Below are 22988 nucleotides of genomic sequence, written 5' to 3' on the forward strand. Positions count from 1 at the left end.
AGAAGGAATACAAGGGGGAAGAGCATATGGAGGCGCGGTCCCGGATCAGGCGTCTGGTGCAGAGCTCAATCGGGAGGCTGAACTTCAAGGAGGGGAGATGTGATCCCGGATGAAACGCCTAGAGCGGAGTTCCGCCGGGGAGACCCTCCTTGCTGATCCCAGATGAAACGGCTAGTTGGCTGAAGTCGCGAGGGGCGCGCCTCCCGTTCCTTCGGCAGGAGTCTCTCAGCCATGCGCCAGAGAGAAGGTCCACGATCCATGACAACTTGAACAGCTCCAGCTTGGCAAACTCCATCGCACCTGCACCTGTATTTATAGCCAAACTGCAGCCCCCCGGTCGTTCCGATGCGGGTGGCTCCCATAAATGCGGACGCATTGAATCCGGAGCCGTTCTGACTCTCGAGGCGTATTTTCCCGCGATTTCCTAAGCGTCATTCTCCTTAACCGCATTCTTTGTGCAGGACACTCCGGGTGGCCTGTACCCCTAGGTCCACGTATCTCCGCTCGCGCCCAGGCCGCATCCGCTTCGAAGAACGCGCGCATCGCGGCCGCTTAACTGACACTCCTCGCAAGCAGCAACTGGCGATCCGATTTCCCAGGTAACGCATCTATTAGCGTTTAATGCCCTTCTGGTGTTCCCCAGGCAACGCTTGGAGAAGAGGAGAAACACGATCGCAGCTGGCCACGGAGAAACCCCGTCGGGCTGCAAGCGACAGGCGCATGACCAACGAGCGGAATCTCCCGAGGCTCGGCCCTCGGATGCCAGGCTAACCCGATGACCATCCCGGGAGCAGACTAGCCTGAAGCCCCGACCGGTCGCCTTGGCTTGCGCCAGCCTTGGCCGACCAACGAGCGGAATCTCCCGAGGCTCGGCCCTCGGATGCCAGGCTAACCCGATGACCATCCCGGGAGCAGACTAGCCTGAAGCCCCGACCGGTCGCCTCGGCTTGCGCCAGCCTTGGCCGACCAACGAGCGGAATCTCCCGAGGCTCGGCCCTCGGATGCCAGGCTAACCCGATGACCATCCCGGGACCAGACTAGCCTGAAGCCCCGACCGGTCGCCTCGGCTTGCGCCAGCCTTGGCCGACCAACGAGCGGAATCTCCCGAGGCTCGGCCCTCGGATGCCAGGCTAACCCGATGACCATCCCGGGAGCAGACTAGCCTGAAGCCCCGACCGGTCGCCTCGGCTTGCGCCAGCCTTGGCCGACCAACGAGCGGAATCTCCCGAGGCTCGGCCCTCGGATGCCAGGCTAACCCGATGACCATCCCGGGACCAGACTAGCCTGAAGCCCCGACCGGTCGCCTCGGCTTGCGCCAGCCTTGGCCGACCAACGAGCGGAATCTCCCGAGGCTCGGCCCTCGGATGCCAGGCTAACCCGATGACCATCCCGGGAGCAGACTAGCCTGAAGCCCCGACCGGTCGCCTCGGCTTGCGCCAGCCTTGGCCGACCAACGAGCGGAATCTCCCGAGGCTCGGCCCTCGGATGCCAGGCTAACCCGATGACCATCCCGGGACCAGACTAGCCTGAAGCCCCGACCGGTCGCCTCGGCTTGCGCCAGCCTTGGCCGACCAACGAGCGGAATTTCCCGAGGCACGGCCCTCGGATGCCAGGCTAACCCGATGATCATCCCGGGAGCAGACTAGCCTGAAGCCCCGACCGGTCGCCTTGGCTTGCGCCAGCCTTGGCCGACCAACGAGCGGAATCTCCCGAGGCTCGGCCCTCGGATGCCAGGCTAACCCGATGATCATCCCGGGAGCAGACTAGCCTGAAGCCCCGACCGGTCGCCTTGGCTTGCGCCAGCCTTGGCCGACCAACGAGCGGAATTTCCTGAGGCCTAACCCTCGGATGCCTGGCTTAGTGCCGGAAGAATTTCCTGAGGCCTAACCCTCGGATGCCTGGCTTAGTGCCGGAAGAATTTCCTGAGGCCTAACCCTCGGATGCCTGGCTTAGCGCCGGAAGAATTTCCTGAGGCCTAACCCTCGGATGCCTGGCTTAGTGCCGGAAGAATTTCCTGAGGCCTAACCCTCGGATGCCTGGCTTAGCGCCGGAAGAATTTCCTGAGGCCTAACCCTCGGATGCCTGGCTTAGCGCCGGAAGAATTTCCTGAGGCCTAACCCTCGGATGCCTGGCTTAGTGCCGGAAGAATTTCCTGAGGCCTAACCCTCGGATGCCTGGCTTAGTGCCGGAAGAATTTTCTGAGGCCTAACCCTCGGATGCCTGGCTTAGCGCCGGAAGAATTTCCTGAGGCCTAACCCTCGGATGCCTGGCTTAGTGCCTCGGATGCCTGGCTTAGTGCCGGAAGAATTTCCTGAGGCCTAACCCTCGGATGCCTGGCTTAGCGCCGGAAGAATTTCCTGAGGCCTAACCCTCGGATGCCTGGCTTAGTGCCGGAAGAATTTCCTGAGGCCTAACCCTCGGATGCCTGGCTTAGCGCCGGAAGAATTTCCTGAGGCCTAACCCTCGGATGCCTGGCTTAGGGCCGGAAGAACTTCGAGAGTCAGGAGTCGGCAAGACGCTGCCAAGGGTTAAAAAGAAAAAAAAAAAGAGGAGGACGAAAGCGAGATGAAGAAACATTCGACTTGTATTAATTTTCATTGTTTCAGGGCCAAGGCCCATACAATTTGGCAAAATGCCGACATACAAAAAAAGAGGACAACGAAAGGTACAAGAGGTCAGCTTGGAGGAACCCCCGGGTCGGGAGCGTCGGGCTCGTCCGCAGGGGGTAGGGAGGCGGTAGGAGAATCAGCAGGCGATGGCGCCGGAGAGGAGTCGAGAAGGGAAATCCCACTCAGGTCAACTTCGGGGTACTTAGCCGACACCCTTGCCAGGCCCTCCTCGAAGCCTAAGATGAAGGATTCGGACCCCGCGTCCGACGCGTCACGGACGAACTCGTCAGACTGACGATAGGCCCGTACCGCCTCCGACATATCACGGGTGAACTCGGCGGACTGACGATAAGCCTGTACCGCCTGGCGCCCGATCTCCGCACTCTTCTCGGTCAGCGCCGCCTCTGCTCGCTCCGTAATCTGAGCCTTAGCCTCCAAGACCTTCGCCACAATCCGGTCCTCAGCCTCGGAGGAGACCCTCAGCAGATTAGCCTGAGCCTCCTTACGCTCCGCCTCGGCAGCAGTGCGAGCGGCCTCAGCTTCCTCCAGGCGCGAACGGAGCTCTTGGTCGTTCGCGCGGGACCTCTCCAAGGCTGACTCCAATTCGCCCAGTTTGGCTTCAAGAGACCGGGTTCGGTTGCGGGCGCTGTCGGCAGACCGCTGAGCCTTCTCCCACCTCTCTCGATAGTCCGCGACCTTCCGGGACTGCTTTTCAGCTCGTTCCTCCGCCTTCTTAACCCTGCTTTCGAGGCCCGAGGCGACTTTGAGTTGCTCCCGAGCTTCCAACAGTTGCTTCTCGAGGGCGGCGAAGCCGAGTGCCTGCTCTTCGGCCTCCCGGAGCCTCGCCTCGAGGTCCCCGGTCGTCCTGCCCGCCACAGCCTGGCCTCCCTCTTCCACTGCTTTCAGTCGGTCCTCGGCCTTCGCCAGAAGCCCCGCCTGTTCCTTGTAGCACTCCTCTAGACGGATCATGTACTGGGCGAGCTAAGAGATAGGAAAAGTGAGGGCGTCAGGCGGAGAACAACAGAGCTAATAAATGGTGAAAAGCGGCCAGAAGAACACTCACCGACATGAGACAGACACAGCTGGCAGCCCCGACGTCAGAGACCCCCAACTCCCGGACCCGCCGACGGTCCTTCTCCAGCAGCACTGTTTCGATGAGGTTTCGGGCGCCATCGGTAGTGAAGGCCGACCCCGATTTCTCCCCGGAGCCGGATGGTGGTTCTGCAGCCTTACCCTTATCCATCGCCTGGGGAAGAGTCCTGCTGATTGTGCTCAGGGCGGGGGTCACTCCAGGAATTGATAGGGCCCCGCTCGGCCGGGGCCTCGGCGCGTCCCTCCTCGGATCATCAGGAGCCGGCTGAGTCGAAGGCCGGGCCGGGGACCGATCACGTCCGACCCGTCCGTCTCGAGCGGGCTCGGATGATACCTCCGGAATAGCGGCAGTCTCACCACCGGAGGGCTGATACAGCGTCAGCTGCCGGTCCGTGCCCACGGCGTCTCCCTGATCGGTGGGCCCGAACTCGTCGGTCGGCGTCGGAGGCACCTCCTTGCGGGACTTCTTCGCCGGCGGGGCCCCGCTCGGAGGAGCTCGTTTCCTCCTCCGGACCGCTTCCAGTAGGGACGACCTACCAACAGCCGGTCCCTTGTCCGACCGCATGACGTCGTCAATCTCTGCAACAAGAACGAGATGGTCGAGGGCTGAGAAACCGAAGGAAAGAACGAGACGAAAGAGGAGAAAAGAGTCAAAAAAGAAATGGTGGCGGGCTCACGGTCGGTGGGGACCGAGCTCAGACCGACATTCACCAAGGTATCCTCGGAAATAAGGCGGGCCACCGGGGGGAGCTGGCCCTCGGCAACCAACCCCTTCAAGGCGGCCAAGCCATCGGATTCCTCCCTCGACAGTCTCGATAGGCCGATCGGGGACTTCATCGGCGTCTCCTAGGTCGCCCTGATTTCCCAAGAGGGATCTACATCGATGAAGAAGAAACGCTCCTTCCAGCCGTGAATGGAGGAAGGAGCCTCTTTGACGAGGCCGCACCCTCGCCGCGCCGCAAAGCACCACCACCCTTTGTCCTGGGGGTGGCCACTCAGGCTGTAGAACTCCCAAAAAACATTCAGAGTGGCGGGAATCTCGTGCATGCGGCAGAGAACCTGGAAGACCGTCAGGGCACGCCACGAGTTCGGCACCAGTTGCGTCGGCGCAACTCTTAAACCCCGGAGTACCTGCACGACTAAGTCCGAAGGGGGAAAGCGGAACCCAGCCTGGAGAATGCCCTCATTGATGGCGATCTTCCCTGGAGGAGGATGGGACATCCTCTCCTCAGGCCCCGGGAGCGTAACGTTGCAGGCCTCGGGAAGGTGGTACCGAGCCACGAGTTTGTCTAAGTCCTCGGCGACCAGCTCCGACTTAATGTGGTCTGCTCTCACTTCGCCCATTCCTAATGGCCAATAAACCTACGGTCAGGACGGGGACAAGAAGGGGGGAAAGACCGGGACGACTGGGGTACACTAGTACAAAAGGAGAAAGTATGAAGAGCCCTAAGTAGAAGAATGGGGTAACTCACCGGAAGAGAAGGAAGAACGGCTCCGAGAGCGTCAAAGGAGAAGCAAGCGAACAGTCCGACGGCAACAACGGCGGCGCAAAGGGGAAACTCGAAAATGTCTGTAAAGAGGAAGACGGACGGGGGAGGGTCCCCGGTTAAATAGGCGGAAAGGCGGGTGATGCCTCGATGACGCCAGAGGACGCCTGGCCGCCGAAGGGTCGCTCGCGCCCCAAAGGCGAATCGACACCATTAAGGAAGGATGTCCGCCGAAATCCTCAGACTGCCAGATCAGCAACAACCGCCATACGCCATAAAGAAGGCGGGGAGCTCGAAGCGCGCGCGCCTCTCCGAGGGATGGCGGCAATCTCGAAGCATCACTCCCTTCACCCGTTCCCCTTCTGGTTCCAGGCTCGGAAGTGGGGGGCTACTGTTACGGGGGAACTAAGCCGCCATGCTCCACGTGACCGGCACGCGCGCCCATGAAGACTACGGCTGTCCTTTGATCCAGCAATCCGACCCCGAGTCGGACATCTTCGGCTCCACAGCCCGACCTCGAGTCGGCCGTCCTTTGATCCAGCAATCCGACCCCGAGTCGGACATCTTCGGCTCCACAGCCCGACCTCGAGTCGGCTGTCCTTTGATCCAGCAATCCGACCCCGAGTCGGACATCTTCGGCTCCACAGCCCGACCTCGAGTCGGCTGCCCTTTGATCCAGCAATCCGACCCCGAGTCGGACATCTTCGGCTTCGCAGCCCGACCCCGAGTCGGCTGCCCCTTAATCTAGCAATCCGACCCCAAGTCGGATGTCCTCAGCAACGCAGCCCGACCCCGAGTCGGCTGCCCCCTGATCCAGCACTCCGACCCCGAGTCGGAGATCTCTTGATAACGACAGGCTGCTTCCCAGAGGCACGCCGAGGCCTCCTGCTCCACTACTCCCTGCAACGGCTGTATCCGATGCTGTTCCACGATCTCCTGTATCAACCGTACAAAGCGGAACTCCACTACGCCCTGTCATGGCCGTACCCAGCGCTGCTCCACGACGCCCTGTAACGGCCATGTCAGTGACCACTCCATCGCGCCCCACGATGACAAACCCCCCTGAGAGACCCCCCAGCCAGGTATATATGCGGCTGGGGGGAGAAGGGGGGGTAAGCAATATCTTCCAGAGCACTCTCTTGCTTGCAATTATCATCTCTCCTCCTCCTCCAATCTCCTCTGACTTGATCGTCGGAGGGCCCCCACTACCCCAGTGGTGGTGCGAGGCTTGCTTGCAGGTTTTCCGGTGGAAGGTGGAGCGTAACCAACACCAACCAAGACAACTCAGACGGAACCCCGTTCACACCGCTGTGTCAATCGTTCTCGGTTTGGACCACCAGCAACAGTAAGAATTAAAGCTTTTAAAACAATAGGAAGATCAAATCTTCACCTTGCGCGGGTAGACGATCACCGCGAATCTGAATTCGTGGTTATGGGAGAGGGTTCGCTTGAAGCCGTTCAAACGTCCGGCCTCTACGGGTATCCACACGAAGTAGAGAACCGATCAAAGCTTTCTTGTCTTCCCGGGGTGCTAGCTCCCTTGCAAAGACTCCTTTGATGGCTGATCTCTTCTCTTTCTTTCAACTCTTGAAAGTGCTTGAGAGGAGGAAGAAGAAGGTTGAAGAAGAGGAAGAAGAAGAATCCCCACGCAGCCTTCTTTCTTTTCCCTGCGTTGGAAGGAAGAAGGGAGGAAGAGGATGCCGCCAACCTTTGGCCTTGGTCTTCCTTGCTTGCGGCTGATCACAAGAAGAGAGGAGAGGGAGGCTCACGGCAAGGAGAAGGAGGAGTTCTTCTATGCTTAGGGCGCCGGCCTCACACCTCCTTTTATAGCCATCTAGGGTTCCTACTAAGTAGGAGCCCTAGACATCTTTCCAAAGAGGGGGCGCCGGCCCCCTCTCTTGTGCCGCACCAATGGATCAAGGGGGAGGGGCTTGCGCCCCTCCCTCTTGGTAAACCCTAGTCCACATTAGGGTTTGCATTGCCCTAATGTGGTCAAGCCCTAATCCTATTAGGTTTAGCCCAAGGGTGAACCAATGGATCCAATCTAGGTAAGTCCTAATCCAATTAGAACTTGAATCAATTTTGACTCAATTGAACTCTTCAATCCTAATCCAATTAGGAGTCTTATTGATTCATTAGATTAATAATTAATTGTGACTTAAGAAACCCTAATCCATATTAGGATGTATTTAGTCCTAATCCAATTAGGATTAGATTTGAATCCGAAGTCCTAATCCAATTAGGATTCCTAGGAATCCTACTCCAAGTAGGAATCCGATTTAGATTCAAAATTCCTAATCTCATTAGGATTGAGGAATCCTATTCCAAGTAGGAATCCCAGTCCTAATCCAATTAGAACTCTAGGTATCCTACCCGAAGTAGGATTCTTGTTTCAAGTCCAATTAATTAATTCCTTTTTCCTTCTTCAACCTTTTATCAATCAAATTGATTTCTTGTGATTCCTAATCACGATTTCAACCATCGGATCGGTCAATACTTCTAGTGTGTGTGACCCCATAGGTTCTATTCTGACTGGTAGTGAGATATATTGTGATCTCTATCACTATATCATTGAAAACTCCTTTCAATGGGTTGGAACGATTCCAACTCAACTCATTGGGGTTTATCGATCATCAAGATAATCCCTATGAGTCCCACCATCCACCAGTGACACCTAGCAGCATGTAGTGGCTACCCAGCAGAATGGAATGATGAACCTCTAGGTGCAGTTAACATGTGATACAGTCCTACTATCGTGGATCCCTACAGGACGGAGGTCATGGACAACTCGTCAAACCCCATCGTCTGTCATATGTCAAGATTTATTCGACTCGAGTTCGATAGTGAAAAACTCTTTCTCCACTGTGTATACTGCCCCGGCCGAGGTCTTACGAACTCAGTCTTATAAATCACATAGGATCTCTCCTTATCTATCAAGGTCGATAGATTCCATATAGGTGCATACCCTACTCCTACAGTGAACTTACTGCAGCCAATCTACACTGCATGGACCCATATGGCTAGAGACCATGTATGTGTGCAGTCAAACTACAATAACCTCACTGTGAGTAGCCGAAGCACCGCAGGTCAAAGGACCAGTCACACTACTGCAACATCAAGCAAGTCACTGACGAGTGGATAGACATCCAAGTGACTTCTTGTATTGGTCACGCTCAGTACCCTTGTTCTCTAACAAGCACCTGCACTATCACTTCAGTGTCCCTACACTGTGGACTCAAGTCTCGTCCATCCAGAAGGAGAGTGATCTGTGCACTGATCGGATCGATCACCGTCCTCGTGATGATCCTTTGATCAGGAGCATTTAGAAATTAATCACCAATGATACATGGCTCAAATTCTCAACTCTTGAGAATATGTATCATTATCTTATTAATTTCTTGGACGATTCATAGACACATAAACAATATGAATGAAAAAGATGCCTTTTATTTATTCAATAATAAATAGTCAAGTACAAAATTATGTCCCTAAAATCAACAATGTGTCAGCCAAATTGGCTTCTAGGGCATACATCTAACAATCTCCCACTTGCACTAAAGCCAATTGGTCATATATCTTAGGCCCATCTTCTCAAGGTGGGCTTCAGTCTTTTGCTGACTCAGCTGCTTAGTGAAAGGGTCTGCCACGTTATCCGCGGAGTCTACTCTCTGCACCTCTACATATTTCTTCTCCACATAGTCGCGTATGAGGTGAAAGCGCCGCTCTATATGCTTAGACTTCTGATGAGACCTTGGCTCCTTAGCAAGGGCTATGGCGCCATTATTATCGCAGTAGAGTGTTATGGCATCTGATGTCATCACATCCAACTCTGCAATGAATTTCTTGAACCAGAAGCCTTCCTTAGCAGCTTCAGAGGCGGCGATGTATTCGGCTTCCATAGTAGAATCAGCAATGATCGGTTGTTTAGAACTCTTCCAATTTACCGCACCACCATTGCACAAGAACACATATCCAGATGTTGACTTCCTGTCATCGACATCAGTCATGAAGTCTGAATCTGTGTACCCTTCTACCTTTAACTCTGATGATCCTCCAAAAACCAAGAATAAATCTTTAGTTCTTCTCAAGTACTTAAGAATATTCTTCACAGCTGTCCAGTGTTCTTCACCTGGATTCGACTGATATCTGCTTGTGACACTCACAGCAAGAGCTATATCAGGTCGTGTACATAACATGGCATACATGAGGCTTCCTATTGCCGATGCATAAGGAATCTTGCTCATGCGTTGAATTTCCTCAGATGTGTTGGGGCACATCTTCTTGGAGAGATGAATTCCATGCCTTAGGGGTAAGAGACCCCTCTTGGAGTTTTCCATGCTGAACCTCTTCAGCACCTCCTCTATGTACATTTTCTGTGACAGGCCAAGCATCCTTTTAGATCTATCTCTATAGACCTTTATTCCCAAAATATAGGATGCTTCCCCAAGGTCTTTCATGGAGAATTCTTTTGACAACCAGACCTTGACCGAGGTTAGCATGGGAATATCATTCCCAATCAGGAGAATGTCATCTACGTACAGTACGAGAAAAACGACAGCACTCCCACTAACCTTTTTATAAACACATGGTTCCTCCTCGTTTTTGATGAAATCAAACGTTTTGATTGTATCATCGAAACGAGTGTTCCAACTCCGAGATGCTTGCTTTAGTCCATAGATGGACCTTTGCAGCTTGCAGACCTTGTGATCTCCATCACTGGAAGTAAAACCCAAAGGCTGTTCCATATAGATATCTTCATCAAGATATCCATTCAGGAAAGCAGTTTTCACATCCATCTGCCAGATTTCATAATCATGAAATGCTGCAATGGCAAGCAATGTTCGGATGGATTTTAGCATGGCTACAGGTGAAAAGGTCTCCTGATAGTCAATGCCTTCGCGCTGACTATACCCTTTCGCCACAAGCCTTGCCTTATAGGTCTCTACCTCTCCATCCGAACCTATCTTCCTTTTGTAGATCCATTTGCATCCAATAGGTACAATACCTTCTGGTGGATCTACTAAGGTCCAGACTTGGTTGGAATGCATGGAGTCTATCTCTGACTTCATAGCTTCCAGCCATTTCTCGGAATCGATATCAGATATCGCCTCGTTGTAGGTTTTGGGATCCTGTATGTGATCCCTATCTCCCACTAGGAACATTTCCTCAGTATCCTCTTCAAGTATACCTAAGTATCTATCGGGAGGATGGGAGACTCTACTAGATCTACGAGGTGGTTGAGGGACATCGTGTACTGGCTCCTTATGAATAGGTTCTTTAGGATCCATGACTCGTTGCTTTTCAGAGACTTTCTCTTCAAGCTCAATTTTCCTCCCACTGCCTCTATCAAGGATAAACTGATTTTCCAAGAAGATGGCATGACGGCTCACAAACACATTGTGATCCTCTGAGACGTAAAAATTGTATCCTAATGACTCTTTAGGATATCCTATAAAACGAGCACTTATGGTCCTAGCCTCTAACTTGTCCGCCTGTAGTCGCTTGACGTGGGCCGGACATCCCCAAATCTTGAGATGACCCAGACTTGGTTTCTTACCATGCCATATCTCATACGGTGTGGTAGGAACGGATTTAGAGGGAACTCTATTCAATAAATAAATCGCTGTGAGTAAGGCATCTCCCCAAAGGAACATAGGTAAATCAGTGAAGCTCATCATGGACCTGACCATATCCAATAGGGTCCGATTTCTCCTCTCTGACACCCCGTTGAGTTGAGGTGTACCCGGAGGTGTCCATTGTGAGACTATGCCGTTTTCTTTGAGATAGTCCCGGAATTCTCCACTAAGGTATTCTCCTCCTCGATCTGATCGAAGAGCCTTAAGAGGTTTTCCAGTTTGTTTTTCTACTTCATTCTTGAACTCTTTGAACTTTTCAAAGGATTCAGACTTGTGTCTCATAAGATACACATACCCATACCATGAATAATCATCGGTAAAGGTAATGAAGTAAGAATAACGTCCCCTGGCTAGCACATCGAATGGGCCACATACATCTGTATGTACTAGGGTAAGTATTTCAATGGTCCTCTCCCCATGTCCTACAAAGGGCAGTCTAGCCATTTTTCCTTGAAGACAGGACTCGCAAACTGGATATGACTCGGAAGTCAATGAGCCTAAGAGCCCATCTTTATCCATTTTGTTCATTCTATCTTCTCCAATATGGCCAAGTCTGAGGTGCCACAAATATCTTTGGTTTATCTCATCTCTGGATCTTTTGGATCCTTTGGCACTCACATCTTGCTCGGTAACATTCACAGATACATCCATATGTAAATGATAGAGACTGTCAATCATAAAACCACGTGCGACTATTTTATTTCTCAAATAAATAGAACAGCAGTCTTTGTCAAATGTAAAAACATGACCTTCCTGTGCTAGACATGAAACAGAAATCAAATTTCTGCTAGCAATAGGTACATAATAGCAGTCTCTAAGTATTAAACTAAATCCAGACGGTAGTCGCAGATGGTAGGTGCCCACAGCCACAGCAGCAACTTTTGCCCCGTTGCCAACCCGAAGGGTTACCGCACCTTCTGCCAGCCTTCTACTTTCCTTTAGACCCTGCATGGTAGTGCACAAATGAGCACTAGAACCAGAATCTATAACCCAACTAGAAGTAGAAGAAACCGTTAGATTAGTTTCAATAATGAGCAAGTCTATACCTTCTGAAGGTGTGTCACCTTTCTTGTTCTTCAGGCTCTCGAGGTATGAAGGACAGTTTCTCTTCCAGTGGCCTTCGACATTGCAGTGGAAACATTTTCCTTTGTCGTTAGCCCTTTTCTTTTGAACTTCCTTCTTTGGCTTCTTGTCTTTCTTCTGCTTCTTTGCAGGCTTCTTTTTCTTCCAAGTAGACTTTCTCTTGGAACCAGAAGTCAACTCAGCAGCGAGGACATTGCCCCTTGAACCTTTCAAGGCTCCCTCAGCAGTTACCAACATGTTGATTAGTTCAGTCTTAGTGCATTCAATCTTATTCATGTGGTAGTTTACTATAAACTGACCAAATGAATCAGGAAGTGACTGTAGGATCAAATCCACTTGCAATTCCTTGTGCATGTCCATACCGAGCTTCTCAAGCTCCTCTAGGTCCTTGATCATGGTCAGACCGTGATCATGAACAGACTGCCCTTCGCGCATCTTCGCTTTGAAAAGCCTCTTGGACACTTCAAAATGAGCTGTGCGACTCTGCTCACCATACAACTCTTGTAGGTGTGCCAGTATGTCCCTAGCAGTCTTTATATTTTCATGCTGGCATTGGAGTTCATTAGACATAGATGCCATCATATAGCATTTTACTCTAATGTCATCGTCCAACCACTTTTTATGCATCTCACGCTGAACATCAGTGGGACGTGCTGGTAATGTGGGGATATCTGAATCGAGTATATAGCCTATCTTCTCACAGTCCAAAACTATTTTGAGATTTCTAAGCCAGTCCTTGTAATTGGTTCCAGTCAGTCGGTTGGTCTCAAGAATACGGGTCAAAGGGTTTGAAGCCGACATTGTATCTGCAGAGAGTAAAGATTCTAGTTAGACTCTTGTACTTGATCCTAATCTGTCCTAAGGTCTTTTAGAACAAATGTGACTCCCACTATTTTCTCGAATTCCTCACACTCCCCTGGTAGGAAAACGAAAATCCCACACGACTAGGGTTTCTAGTGGGTACTGCGGTCCCACCAATTTACATGCCACCTCACCTAACAGTTATTGGTGACACATAGATGGATGAGTGTACAACTCTTGTACAATGCTTCTCAAGCATGTTGCAGTGCAACTTGGTCTCTAAGCCATGAAGACCTCACCTAACAGTTATTGGTCCCATTTCTTAGTTAAGTCAGACCCACTGTATAACCGTAGGAATAAAGTCGTCATTGGGTCCTCACCTAACAGTTATTGGTGCCCAACCCCACCTTTACCCTACAACATCTCATGTCTATAGAGAGGTCCAGCCCCCCAATGCAACTTGACCACTGTATCCAGCCGAGACAAGTCAACATCAGAAAGGCCTTAGCAGCTCTACTACAGTGGAAGACCTATTGACTTAATATTGGTTAATCAGGTCTTAGTGTTTGCAACTTGAGCCTTTCATAAGAGGTAATCGAACAATTGGCCAGGTAAGCAGGTGGGAGGCTCCCCTTACTCAGAGAGTAAGGTCCTAATTAAGTAACCACCTTTCATGCTTTCCTAGACACCAATTAGATCAATTAATCTAATATGACTTGCTCATGTCGGTTCACTCTCGACTTGATTGAGGAGGTTTTTGATTTAGGTCTCAATTGGGTTTGCTACATCACATGTAGACCTATCTATCCGACTCTCATTCACATCACATGCAAACGGCGCATTGCAGGCAGTTATAATCGCGGCAATAATTAAAGCTAAACTTTAACTAGGTGATGATCATGGATTCTAATTAGGTCGTATTACAAGCACATGCACATCAATTGATCAAGTGGTCTTCAACTCTTGAATTGGTTCCAAGCCTCCTTGATTCGATCCTTGATCAACCCTTGATCCCATCGCCATCAACCGCTTGGATCACCTTTCATCTCATGCCTTTGCTTCAACTTGATCGTTGATGTACATCACATCACAGAAATACAACCAGATGTAAAATAAAAATAAAAATAATTTACATCTCCTTTTAGGAGGCACGCAGGCCTCTCAAAACATCAAATAAGATGCATGCAAGCATCTGAAAAATTACATGACATCGCAGATCACATCGCAGGTCATTACATTTGATACCAAAAGGGTTTGAATCCTATGATCATCACCGTATGCTACAATTATAATTTTCAGATCTGAAACTTAACTGATTATATCATGACATAGGTCGCTGATCATGCTAATCATGATTCTAAACTTTGTAATCCCATTAACAATGCAATTAGAATCATCTTTTTATCACATAAAAATCAGCATGTAAAAATCAGCACCCCTGAAAAAATCTGCATGCAGAATTTTTCAGCATGCATGATCATTTAATTTTCAGATCTAATATGCCTTTAGATATTTAATTCTTACCTTAATCTACGAAGCCTAGGCTCTGATACCACTGTTGGGAACCCGCCCATGCCGCTGATATTTCAAAAAATTTCAGATGGCAGCGGAATCGGCATGCACGGGTTCGACGTTCATCGCATGAACGCTTGTTTCGAGACCTTTCGTAATTAGGTAAGAATTAAAGCTTTTAAAACAATAGGAAGATCAAATCTTCACCTTGCGCGGGTAGACGATCACCGCGAATTTGAATTCGTGGTTATGGGAGAGGGTTCGCTTGAAGCCGTTCAAACGTCCGGCCTCTACGGGTATCCACACGAAGTAGAGAACCGATCAAAGCTTTCTTGTCTTCCCGGGGTGCTAGCTCCCTTGCAAAGACTCCTTTGATGGCTGATCTCTTCTCTTTCTTTCAACTCTTGAAAGTGCTTGAGAGGAGGAAGAAGAAGGTTGAAGAAGAGGAAGAAGAAGAATCCCCACGCAGCCTTCTTTCTTTTCCCTGCGTTGGAAGGAAGAAGGGAGGAAGAGGATGCCGCCAACCTTTGGCCTTGGTCTTCCTTGCTTGCGGCTGATCACAAGAAGAGAGGAGAGGGAGGCTCACGGCAAGGAGAAGGAGGAGTTCTTCTATGCTTAGGGCGCCGGCCTCACACCTCCTTTTATAGCCATCTAGGGTTCCTACTAAGTAGGAGCCCTAGACATCTTTCCAAAGAGGGGGCGCCGGCCCCCTCTCTTGTGCCGCACCAATGGATCAAGGGGGAGGGGCTTGCGCCCCTCCCTCTTGGTAAACCTAGTCCACATTAGGGTTTGCATTGCCCTAATGTGGTCAAGCCCTAATCCTATTAGGTTTAGCCCAAGGGTGAACCAATGGATCCAATCTAGGTAAGTCCTAATCCAATTAGAACTTGAATCAATTTTGACTCAATTGAACTCTTCAATCCTAATCCAATTAGGAGTCTTATTGATTCATTAGATTAATAATTAATTGTGACTTAAGAAACCCTAATCCATATTAGGATGTATTTAGTCCTAATCCAATTAGGATTAGATTTGAATCCGAAGTCCTAATCCAATTAGGATTCCTAGGAATCCTACTCCAAGTAGGAATCCGATTTAGATTCAAAATTCCTAATCTCATTAGGATTGAGGAATCCTATTCCAAGTAGGAATCCCAGTCCTAATCCAATTAGAACTCTAGGTATCCTACCCGAAGTAGGATTCTTGTTTCAAGTCCAATTAATTAATTCCTTTTTCCTTCTTCAACCTTTTATCAATCAAATTGATTTCTTGTGATTCCTAATCACGATTTCAACCATCGGATCGGTCAATACTTCTAGTGTGTGTGACCCCATAGGTTCTATTCTGACTGGTAGTGAGATATATTGTGATCTCTATCACTATATCATTGAAAACTCCTTTCAATGGGTTGGAACGATTCCAACTCAACTCATTGGGGTTTATCGATCATCAAGATAATCCCTATGAGTCCCACCATCCACCAGTGACACCTAGCAGCATGTAGTGGCTACCCAGCAGAATGGAATGATGAACCTCTAGGTGCAGTTAACATGTGATACAGTCCTACTATCGTGGATCCCTACAGGACGGAGGTCATGGACAACTCGTCAAACCCCATCGTCTGTCATATGTCAAGATTTATTCGACTCGAGTTCGATAGTGAAAAACTCTTTCTCCACTGTGTATACTGCCCCGGCCGAGGTCTTACGAACTCAGTCTTATAAATCACATAGGATCTCTCCTTATCTATCAAGGTCGATAGATTCCATATAGGTGCATACCCTACTCCTACAGTGAACTTACTGCAGCCAATCTACACTGCATGGACCCATATGGCTAGAGACCATGTATGTGTGCAGTCAAACTACAATAACCTCACTGTGAGTAGCCGAAGCACCGCAGGTCAAAGGACCAGTCACACTACTGCAACATCAAGCAAGTCACTGACGAGTGGATAGACATCCAAGTGACTTCTTGTATTGGTCACGCTCAGTACCCTTGTTCTCTAACAAGCACCTGCACTATCACTTCAGTGTCCCTACACTGTGGACTCAAGTCTCGTCCATCCAGAAGGAGAGTGATCTGTGCACTGATCGGATCGATCACCGTCCTCGTGATGATCCTTTGATCAGGAGCATTTAGAAATTAATCACCAATGATACATGGCTCAAATTCTCAACTCTTGAGAATATGTATCATTATCTTATTAATTTCTTGGACGATTCATAGACACATAAACAATATGAATGAAAAAGATGCCTTTTATTTATTCAATAATAAATAGTCAAGTACAAAATTATGTTCCTAGAATCAACAATGTGTCAGCCAAATTGGCTTTTAGGGCATACATCTAACAGCTATTATGTCTTACATTCTTCAGGACACCCCGGTCAACTTCCCCAAACTCATCTATAGGTATATGTGTGAGCCCCTAGATAGACCTAGGCTCACCCTCCCATACGGCATGATTTTTACTCTTCTCTTTAGGGAAGTACGAGATTCCCATTCCTGAGAGGGAACCCTCTCGTGCATTGCGATGGACAGATCGCTTGTGTACGGGGACCATGCACAGGATGGGGTTTCGGAAGAGAGAAGGGATCTGGGTTAGGAAGTCGTCCCTCACCGCTCAGACCACCAGACCTTCACCTAGTCCTGAGCCCGATTCAGACTACCCAGACCTTCCAAACCATCCAGACCTCCCATCCACTCCTCCTGCTCCTACCACCTTCGCCGGACCTTCCTCCTCGGCACCACCCTCTATGGCAGTCCGGATTGATCCTGAGCAGCTCCGGGAGCTGCGACAGGAGATAGTCAGAGAGGTGAGGGATGAGCTGCTTCGGGAGCTCCGAGGTGCGGTGCCTGCTCCCACTCCTGCACCCGTATCTTCTCAGTTGGTCCCTTCCTTGACAGCCGTGACTGACATGACGGCTCATGTACGGAAAGAGATCTACAATGTCCGGAGTTTGGTCCAGGCCCAGTTCCACAGCATGAGTGAGGTCACGAGCTCCACTCGACAGATGCGAGAGGAGATAGGTCGTGACATGCACACCACCACCGAGGGGGCCGAGCGCTTGTCGAATGTACTCATCGACAAGCTGGACGCACTTCAGACATCGGTGACTGGGCTTCAGGCGTCGGTGACAGAGCTCTCCACTACACATAGCAGAGCCACCACGTCTATCATCACACAGCTTGGCCATGTCACAGATGCAGTCACCCTCCTCATGGAGCAGAGCCGATTGAGAGGAGGAGCACCATCCTCAAGAGGAGGAGCCACATCCTCGAGAGGAGGAGCCACATCCTCTAGAGGAGGAGATGCATCCTCGAGAGGGGGAGCTTCATCCTCGAGGAGGACATAGATGTGTTTGAGTTCTGTTTTGTATTGTTTTACTTTACTTATTGTATGCTCAAATCTACTTCAATTCATATCAATACAATGAGTAGACATCTTATCTTCAATTATGTGCCATTTGATGATTGGTTGTACCATTAATTGTGGTTGATTACCTCCTTTTTGGTATGATGACAAAAAGGGGGAGAAATATGTATAAAATGTGTAAAAGGGGAGAAATATGAAAAAAATATGTAAAAGAAATCAATGGAAATAAATAAAAAGATAAACTCTTAAAAACACACACAAATTTGTTCTAAGTGGATTCGGTACCTCGAGGCTCATTATCTCTCTTTTGGGGCTCCTAATGGAGTAATCTCCAGAATCTATTCAAGGGATATTCGGAGATTAGCTGAATCCTACTCAAGAACAAATTGACAGATTTTTCCTCTAAAAACAAAAAATTCAGTTCAAAAACTTCAAAGCATTAAAAGGAAATTCAGAGAATCAAAACATAGTTGAATGCATATGTTGAGGGGGAGAATCTGAATTTTAATCAAGCTAAATCATTAATGACATATAAGCCAAACAATTGATTGCATAATATGAAGGCTTATATAATTCCAAATGAAAGGGGGAGCTTTAACTCCGAAATTTGTTGTTTCACTCCTTTCAAACTTGGATAAATTAAATTATCAGACATTTGAATTCATTTATGGATTTTATTTCATTATTTATTGAGCAAGTCATTTTACATATACTCAAAGTTTTGTCATCATCAAAAAGGGAGAGATTGTGGAGTGATTGATTAAAACCCCATTTGATTTTGATGAGCTCAAAGCATTTGAGTATATCTTGTGATTACTAATGAATTCAATTGAGTGTTTCAGTGAAAATCCTGTCCAAGTGTCTCTAGATTTGGTTCATAGTATTTTGGATAAGTTAAGAAGTCTGCTGAACCAAAGTCTGAGACTCGAGTCGACTCCCGAGTATCACGAGTCGACTCCAAGCGTATCAAGTTCACTGGCACGAGCTCGAGTCGACTCCAGACTAGTACGAGTCGACTCCGACTGAGAACAGAAAGAAGAACAGAAAGCCTCATCTCAGAACCTGTCAACGAGTCGACTCCTGAAGTGCGCGAGTCGACTCCAATGTTCAACGAGTCGACTCCAGGGTAGTAAGAGTCGACTCCAAGAGGTACACAAAGAAAAGTCAGAGAGCAGTTTTCGAGTCTGAGATTCGAGTCGACTCCAGTGGAACGCGAGTCGACTCCGATGGTTGGCAAGTCGACTCCAGAGAAAGCAAGAGTCGACTCTCAGCGGTACACAAAGAAAAGGTCAGAGAGCATTTTATGGACTCTGAGATTCGAGTCGACTCCCGCAATACGCGAGTCGACTCCGAGACTGTGCGACCATCGACAGACAGAAAACCATGTTACTGCCTCTGAGATTCGAGTCGACTCCCAGACAGCTCGAGTCGACTCCAAGACAAGCTTCATGTCAAAAGGCAGAAGACCAACTTTCGGAAACTGAGAGCCGAGTCGACTCCAAGGAAGTTCGAGTCGACTCCAAGACTGGATGAGCCAAAAGACAGAGAATCGGGAGTTCGGACTCTGAGATTCGAGTCGACTCCAAGGACAGTCGAGTCGACTCGAGTGGACAAAATTCAAAATTAGATCCACGGACTTCAGTGGATGAGCCGACTCCAAAATTGCCAGGTCAGCTCCAGAAGTTGGCGAGTCGACTCCGGGTCAAGACGAGTCGACTCCCTGTCGTGACGGCAACTTTAACTCAAATTTGGAACAGTTGCCGAGTCGACTCCGGAAAAGCTTGAGTCGACTCCCGCTACAGCCGAGTCGACTCCTGATCGCGCGAGTCGACTCCAACCCACCAACGGTCATATTGTCAGGCTGCGCAGAGTGTGCAGAACGGACAGAAAAAGCAGTGTAACGGCTAGTTTCCGTGGGGGTTGGCTTAAATAGCCACAGAAGACTGTAGCAAGGCAGAGAACAACCATTCCACTCCAAGCATTCAAGCTTTCAACTCTACAACTTGTTCTTCAACGAAAAAGAGGGAAGATCTGCAATAACTGCATCCAACTACATCTTCTCAACATTAAAAGCTTCCTCCTCCTGCATTCAAGTCGACCACTCTTTCAAGAGGAGACCAGAAGTTCAAGAAGCCATTCCTCATCTCCGATCTAAAAGCGTTTGAGGCTTCTTAACTTCATTTATTGTTCATATTGTTTTTATCTGCTTTTTGAGAAGCTATTTTCTGTTTTCTTTTACACACTGTATTTACTTGGTTCAATCGGGGGATTGAATCAAGGGGATTAAGGTTGGTTGGTGAGCCAAGTTAAAACCAACGTGTGTAAGGGTTTGATTGTGAGCCCGGAAAAATCATCGGGGTTGGTTCTAGTCGGTGAGCCTGGAAAAACCGATCGAGTTCGTTGTGAGCTCGTAAAACAACAAGTTTGGTTGTGAGCTTGCAAAACAACCGGCTGTAATCCAAGGGGGTTATAGTGAATTCCCAAGAGAGACTTGGGGAGTGGACGTAGGAGCAAGGGGTAGCTCCGAACCACTATAAAACTCTGTGTTTGCATTGGATTGTCTCTTCTCTTCTTCCTCTCACATCACTCACAGCACTTAGCATTAATTAAATAACTTGCAATAGTTTTTAATTAATCATCCATAACGTTTTAATTATCCAAATTAATTTAAAACCCAATTCATCCCCCCCCCCTCTTGGGTTGTCTATCTGGGCAACAGTGTCCCTACACTGTGGACTCGAGTCTCGTCCATCCTTAAGGAAGCGATCTGTGCACTGATCGGATCGATCACCGTCCTCGTGATGATCCATTGATCAGGAGCATTTAGAAATTAATCATCAATGATACATGGCTCAAATTCTCAACTCTTGAGAATATGTATCATCATCTTATTAATTTCTTGGACGATTCATAGACACATAAACAATATGAATGAAAAGATGCCCATTTATTATTCAATAATAATAAAGTCAAGTGCAAATTTATGTCCCAGAATTAATAATGTGTCCGCCAGATTGGCTTCTAGGACATACATCTAACAATTGGATCTCTTCATTTCAACATATTGAGCTTGGTGGGGAGAGCTTATGCAATGTTATACAGGCTTCTTTCGCATCTTCCCATCCACAAAGTATTATTAATCTCATTCAAAAAGTTGACACTTCGGTTTGGTCAAAGAAAAGGCCTGAAGGACCGGTACCAGTTTGCAAGGCTAACATGACAGGACCTTCAGCACCTTCTTTGGTACTTAGGATCCCGGTATTCCCGTTTAAATCAGTTTTGACATAACCAGGATTCACACAGTTTATGCATAGGGCGGGATACTTCTTTGCAAGAATCCTGGTGTAGGCATTGATAAGTACTTTAGATAGTTTATATGCTGAAGCAATGGTTGGCCAACCATGGGCATCCAGGAAACCCTCCTTGAAATCTTTGATAAACAAATTCAACAGCTCGACCAATCTCTCTTCTGTTAGGCCATCAACATTTGATAGATCTTGCTTAAGCTTTTCATTTGAGATAACCTGGAAACCAAGAATGAGAAAGAAAATATATAGCGCACAGTTTTTAGGCAATCAAAAGAGTAAAGATTTCATGCCTCACTCAGGCCATGATGGACCTTGCAAGGATTTGACAAACTATGGCAAACTTTTTGCATAATCTCGGGTTTGTCAAGCAAGAAAGAAAATAGAAGCCTAATATTTTAAGGAATAGGTAATATGTTCATTTCTGTTGAGTATGATATTACGAGAAGATGGCGTAGGTTGCTTACTCTGAGTTGCCCAAGGCTAGAAGAAACATTTACTACTCTTCCAGAAATTGATGACTGGAGAAGGGGAATTAATGCTTCTGTAACATCTCTGGTGCCATAATAATTTGTCTTGAAGCATTCTTCTGCTCTTTCTAAAGTTTCTCGCATGTAAGGTTTCTTCCAATCTGGTATATCTTTAACATCTTTGGCTTCCTGCTGCACATGAACAAAACTTCTCAACCATATTATGTGAGAAATAATGTTATCTAAACTATACACTATTTTAAGGTCCATAATTCAATTGATGATGATATCCGCAACATATAGTCAGTGTGGTGGACAATTCAATTTTATCTTGTATCGTACTATTTACATATTCAATTTTTTAGTACTTGATTATCAATATGCAATGTATCATAAGAACTGAATTTCTACAACTTGATTATCACCAGAAACTACTTAATTCTAGTTCTACAAGAAATTGACAAAGAATTCAAAAACAAGTGATTACCACATTATTTGATTGTTTTGAGGCCTGTAAAGCCTCAACGTCTATTGTCAGTCCTACAATAGCCGCATTATTCACCTGTAGATATCAATTTATGAGAGGTTATGCAAGAGAGAGAGAGATACAGAGACAGAGAGAGAGAGAGAGACACACACAGAGAGAGAGAGAGAGAGGAGAGCTTACTAGAATGTCAAGCTTGCCAAATTCGGTTCCGACGAAATCCGCAAAGGAAGCAATGCTGGAAGAGTCGGTCACATCCAACTGATGAAAGAGTACATCAAAGAGCCCACACTTTCGGAGCTTCTCCACTGCCTCCTGACCCCTCTTCTCATCTCTGGCTGTTAGTATGACCCTGACCCCATTAAGAGCCAGCTGCCTACATATCTCCAGCCCAATCCCTTTGTTCCCTCCCGTAACAACTGCAATCCTGATAGCAGCAACAAGGTATGCATCAAAGCTTAGCGCTCTCTTAATTTGTTCTTAGCAGTGAGCTTAATTTGCGAAGGGATTGAGTAACAGGAGATGAGTGCATACCTCTTCTCTGTGGGGCTGCAAATGGTTCCTTCCATGCCTGAAGCCGATCAGAAGAGTAGGTTTTCTTCCCTTGCTCGTGGGTTGGATTAGTTATATGCCAGGGTTTTTATTGCCTTGCATGGTGGGTTATCCAGGATATATATAGTGACCAACGCAGGCACTGTTTACTCAGCTGACAGTCATGCTTCAGGTGCGGCTGCAGGTGTTTTAGATTAGAAAATATTAGATGGACCCGGTCAGTGCTAACATCGGTCATCGGTCCACTCTATCTTCTTGGGCCATCTTCCCTGCCTCCGTCCCTCAATTCTATGGAGGACGTCAGTGCTTACTTCATATATAATTTGCCCAATATAAGAGTTGGCAATATTAACACCATTCTTCCATCCTCTTAATCTTCCCCGCGTTCGTACCTGAATTTCATGGTGGGGACGTCAGTGCTTACTTCACGTATAATTTGCACAGCATAAGAGTGGGCAATACTAAAATCATTCATCCATCGTCTCTATCTTCTCGTGCCACCTTCACCGTCCTTAGACGTCAGTGCTTACATGACGCCTCCAACCATAAAATCACAATTCGAAAGCAATGCGTTCCAC

At 48.2% G+C, this 22988-nt stretch overlaps 1 protein-coding gene across 2 annotated transcripts; it reads right to left on the reverse strand.

Annotated features, from left to right (window-relative positions):
• Positions 1-20575: 20575 nt before the first annotated feature.
• LOC103699859 (salutaridine reductase-like) lies at positions 20576-22536 on the reverse strand. 2 transcript variants are annotated; one of them, XM_039122290.1, is made up of 5 exons: positions 22393-22536; positions 22042-22285; positions 21862-21936; positions 21372-21563; positions 20576-21123 (listed from the first exon to the last, which is right to left on the reverse strand). In XM_039122290.1, the coding sequence occupies exons 1-5, from the start codon at positions 22425-22427 to the stop codon at positions 20746-20748; spliced, it is 924 nt and encodes a 307-aa protein (XP_038978218.1). In that variant the 5' UTR covers positions 22428-22536; the 3' UTR covers positions 20576-20745. The 2 variants fall into 2 exon arrangements, with proteins under 2 accessions (XP_038978218.1, XP_038978217.1); XM_039122289.1 differs by having other exon boundaries at positions 21372-21566.
• Positions 22537-22988: the final 452 nt, after the last annotated feature.

The sequence above is a fragment of the Phoenix dactylifera genome, unplaced genomic scaffold, assembly GCF_009389715.1.
Source record: "Phoenix dactylifera cultivar Barhee BC4 unplaced genomic scaffold, palm_55x_up_171113_PBpolish2nd_filt_p 001448F, whole genome shotgun sequence".
Classification (NCBI taxonomy): Eukaryota; Viridiplantae; Streptophyta; class Magnoliopsida; order Arecales; family Arecaceae; genus Phoenix; species Phoenix dactylifera.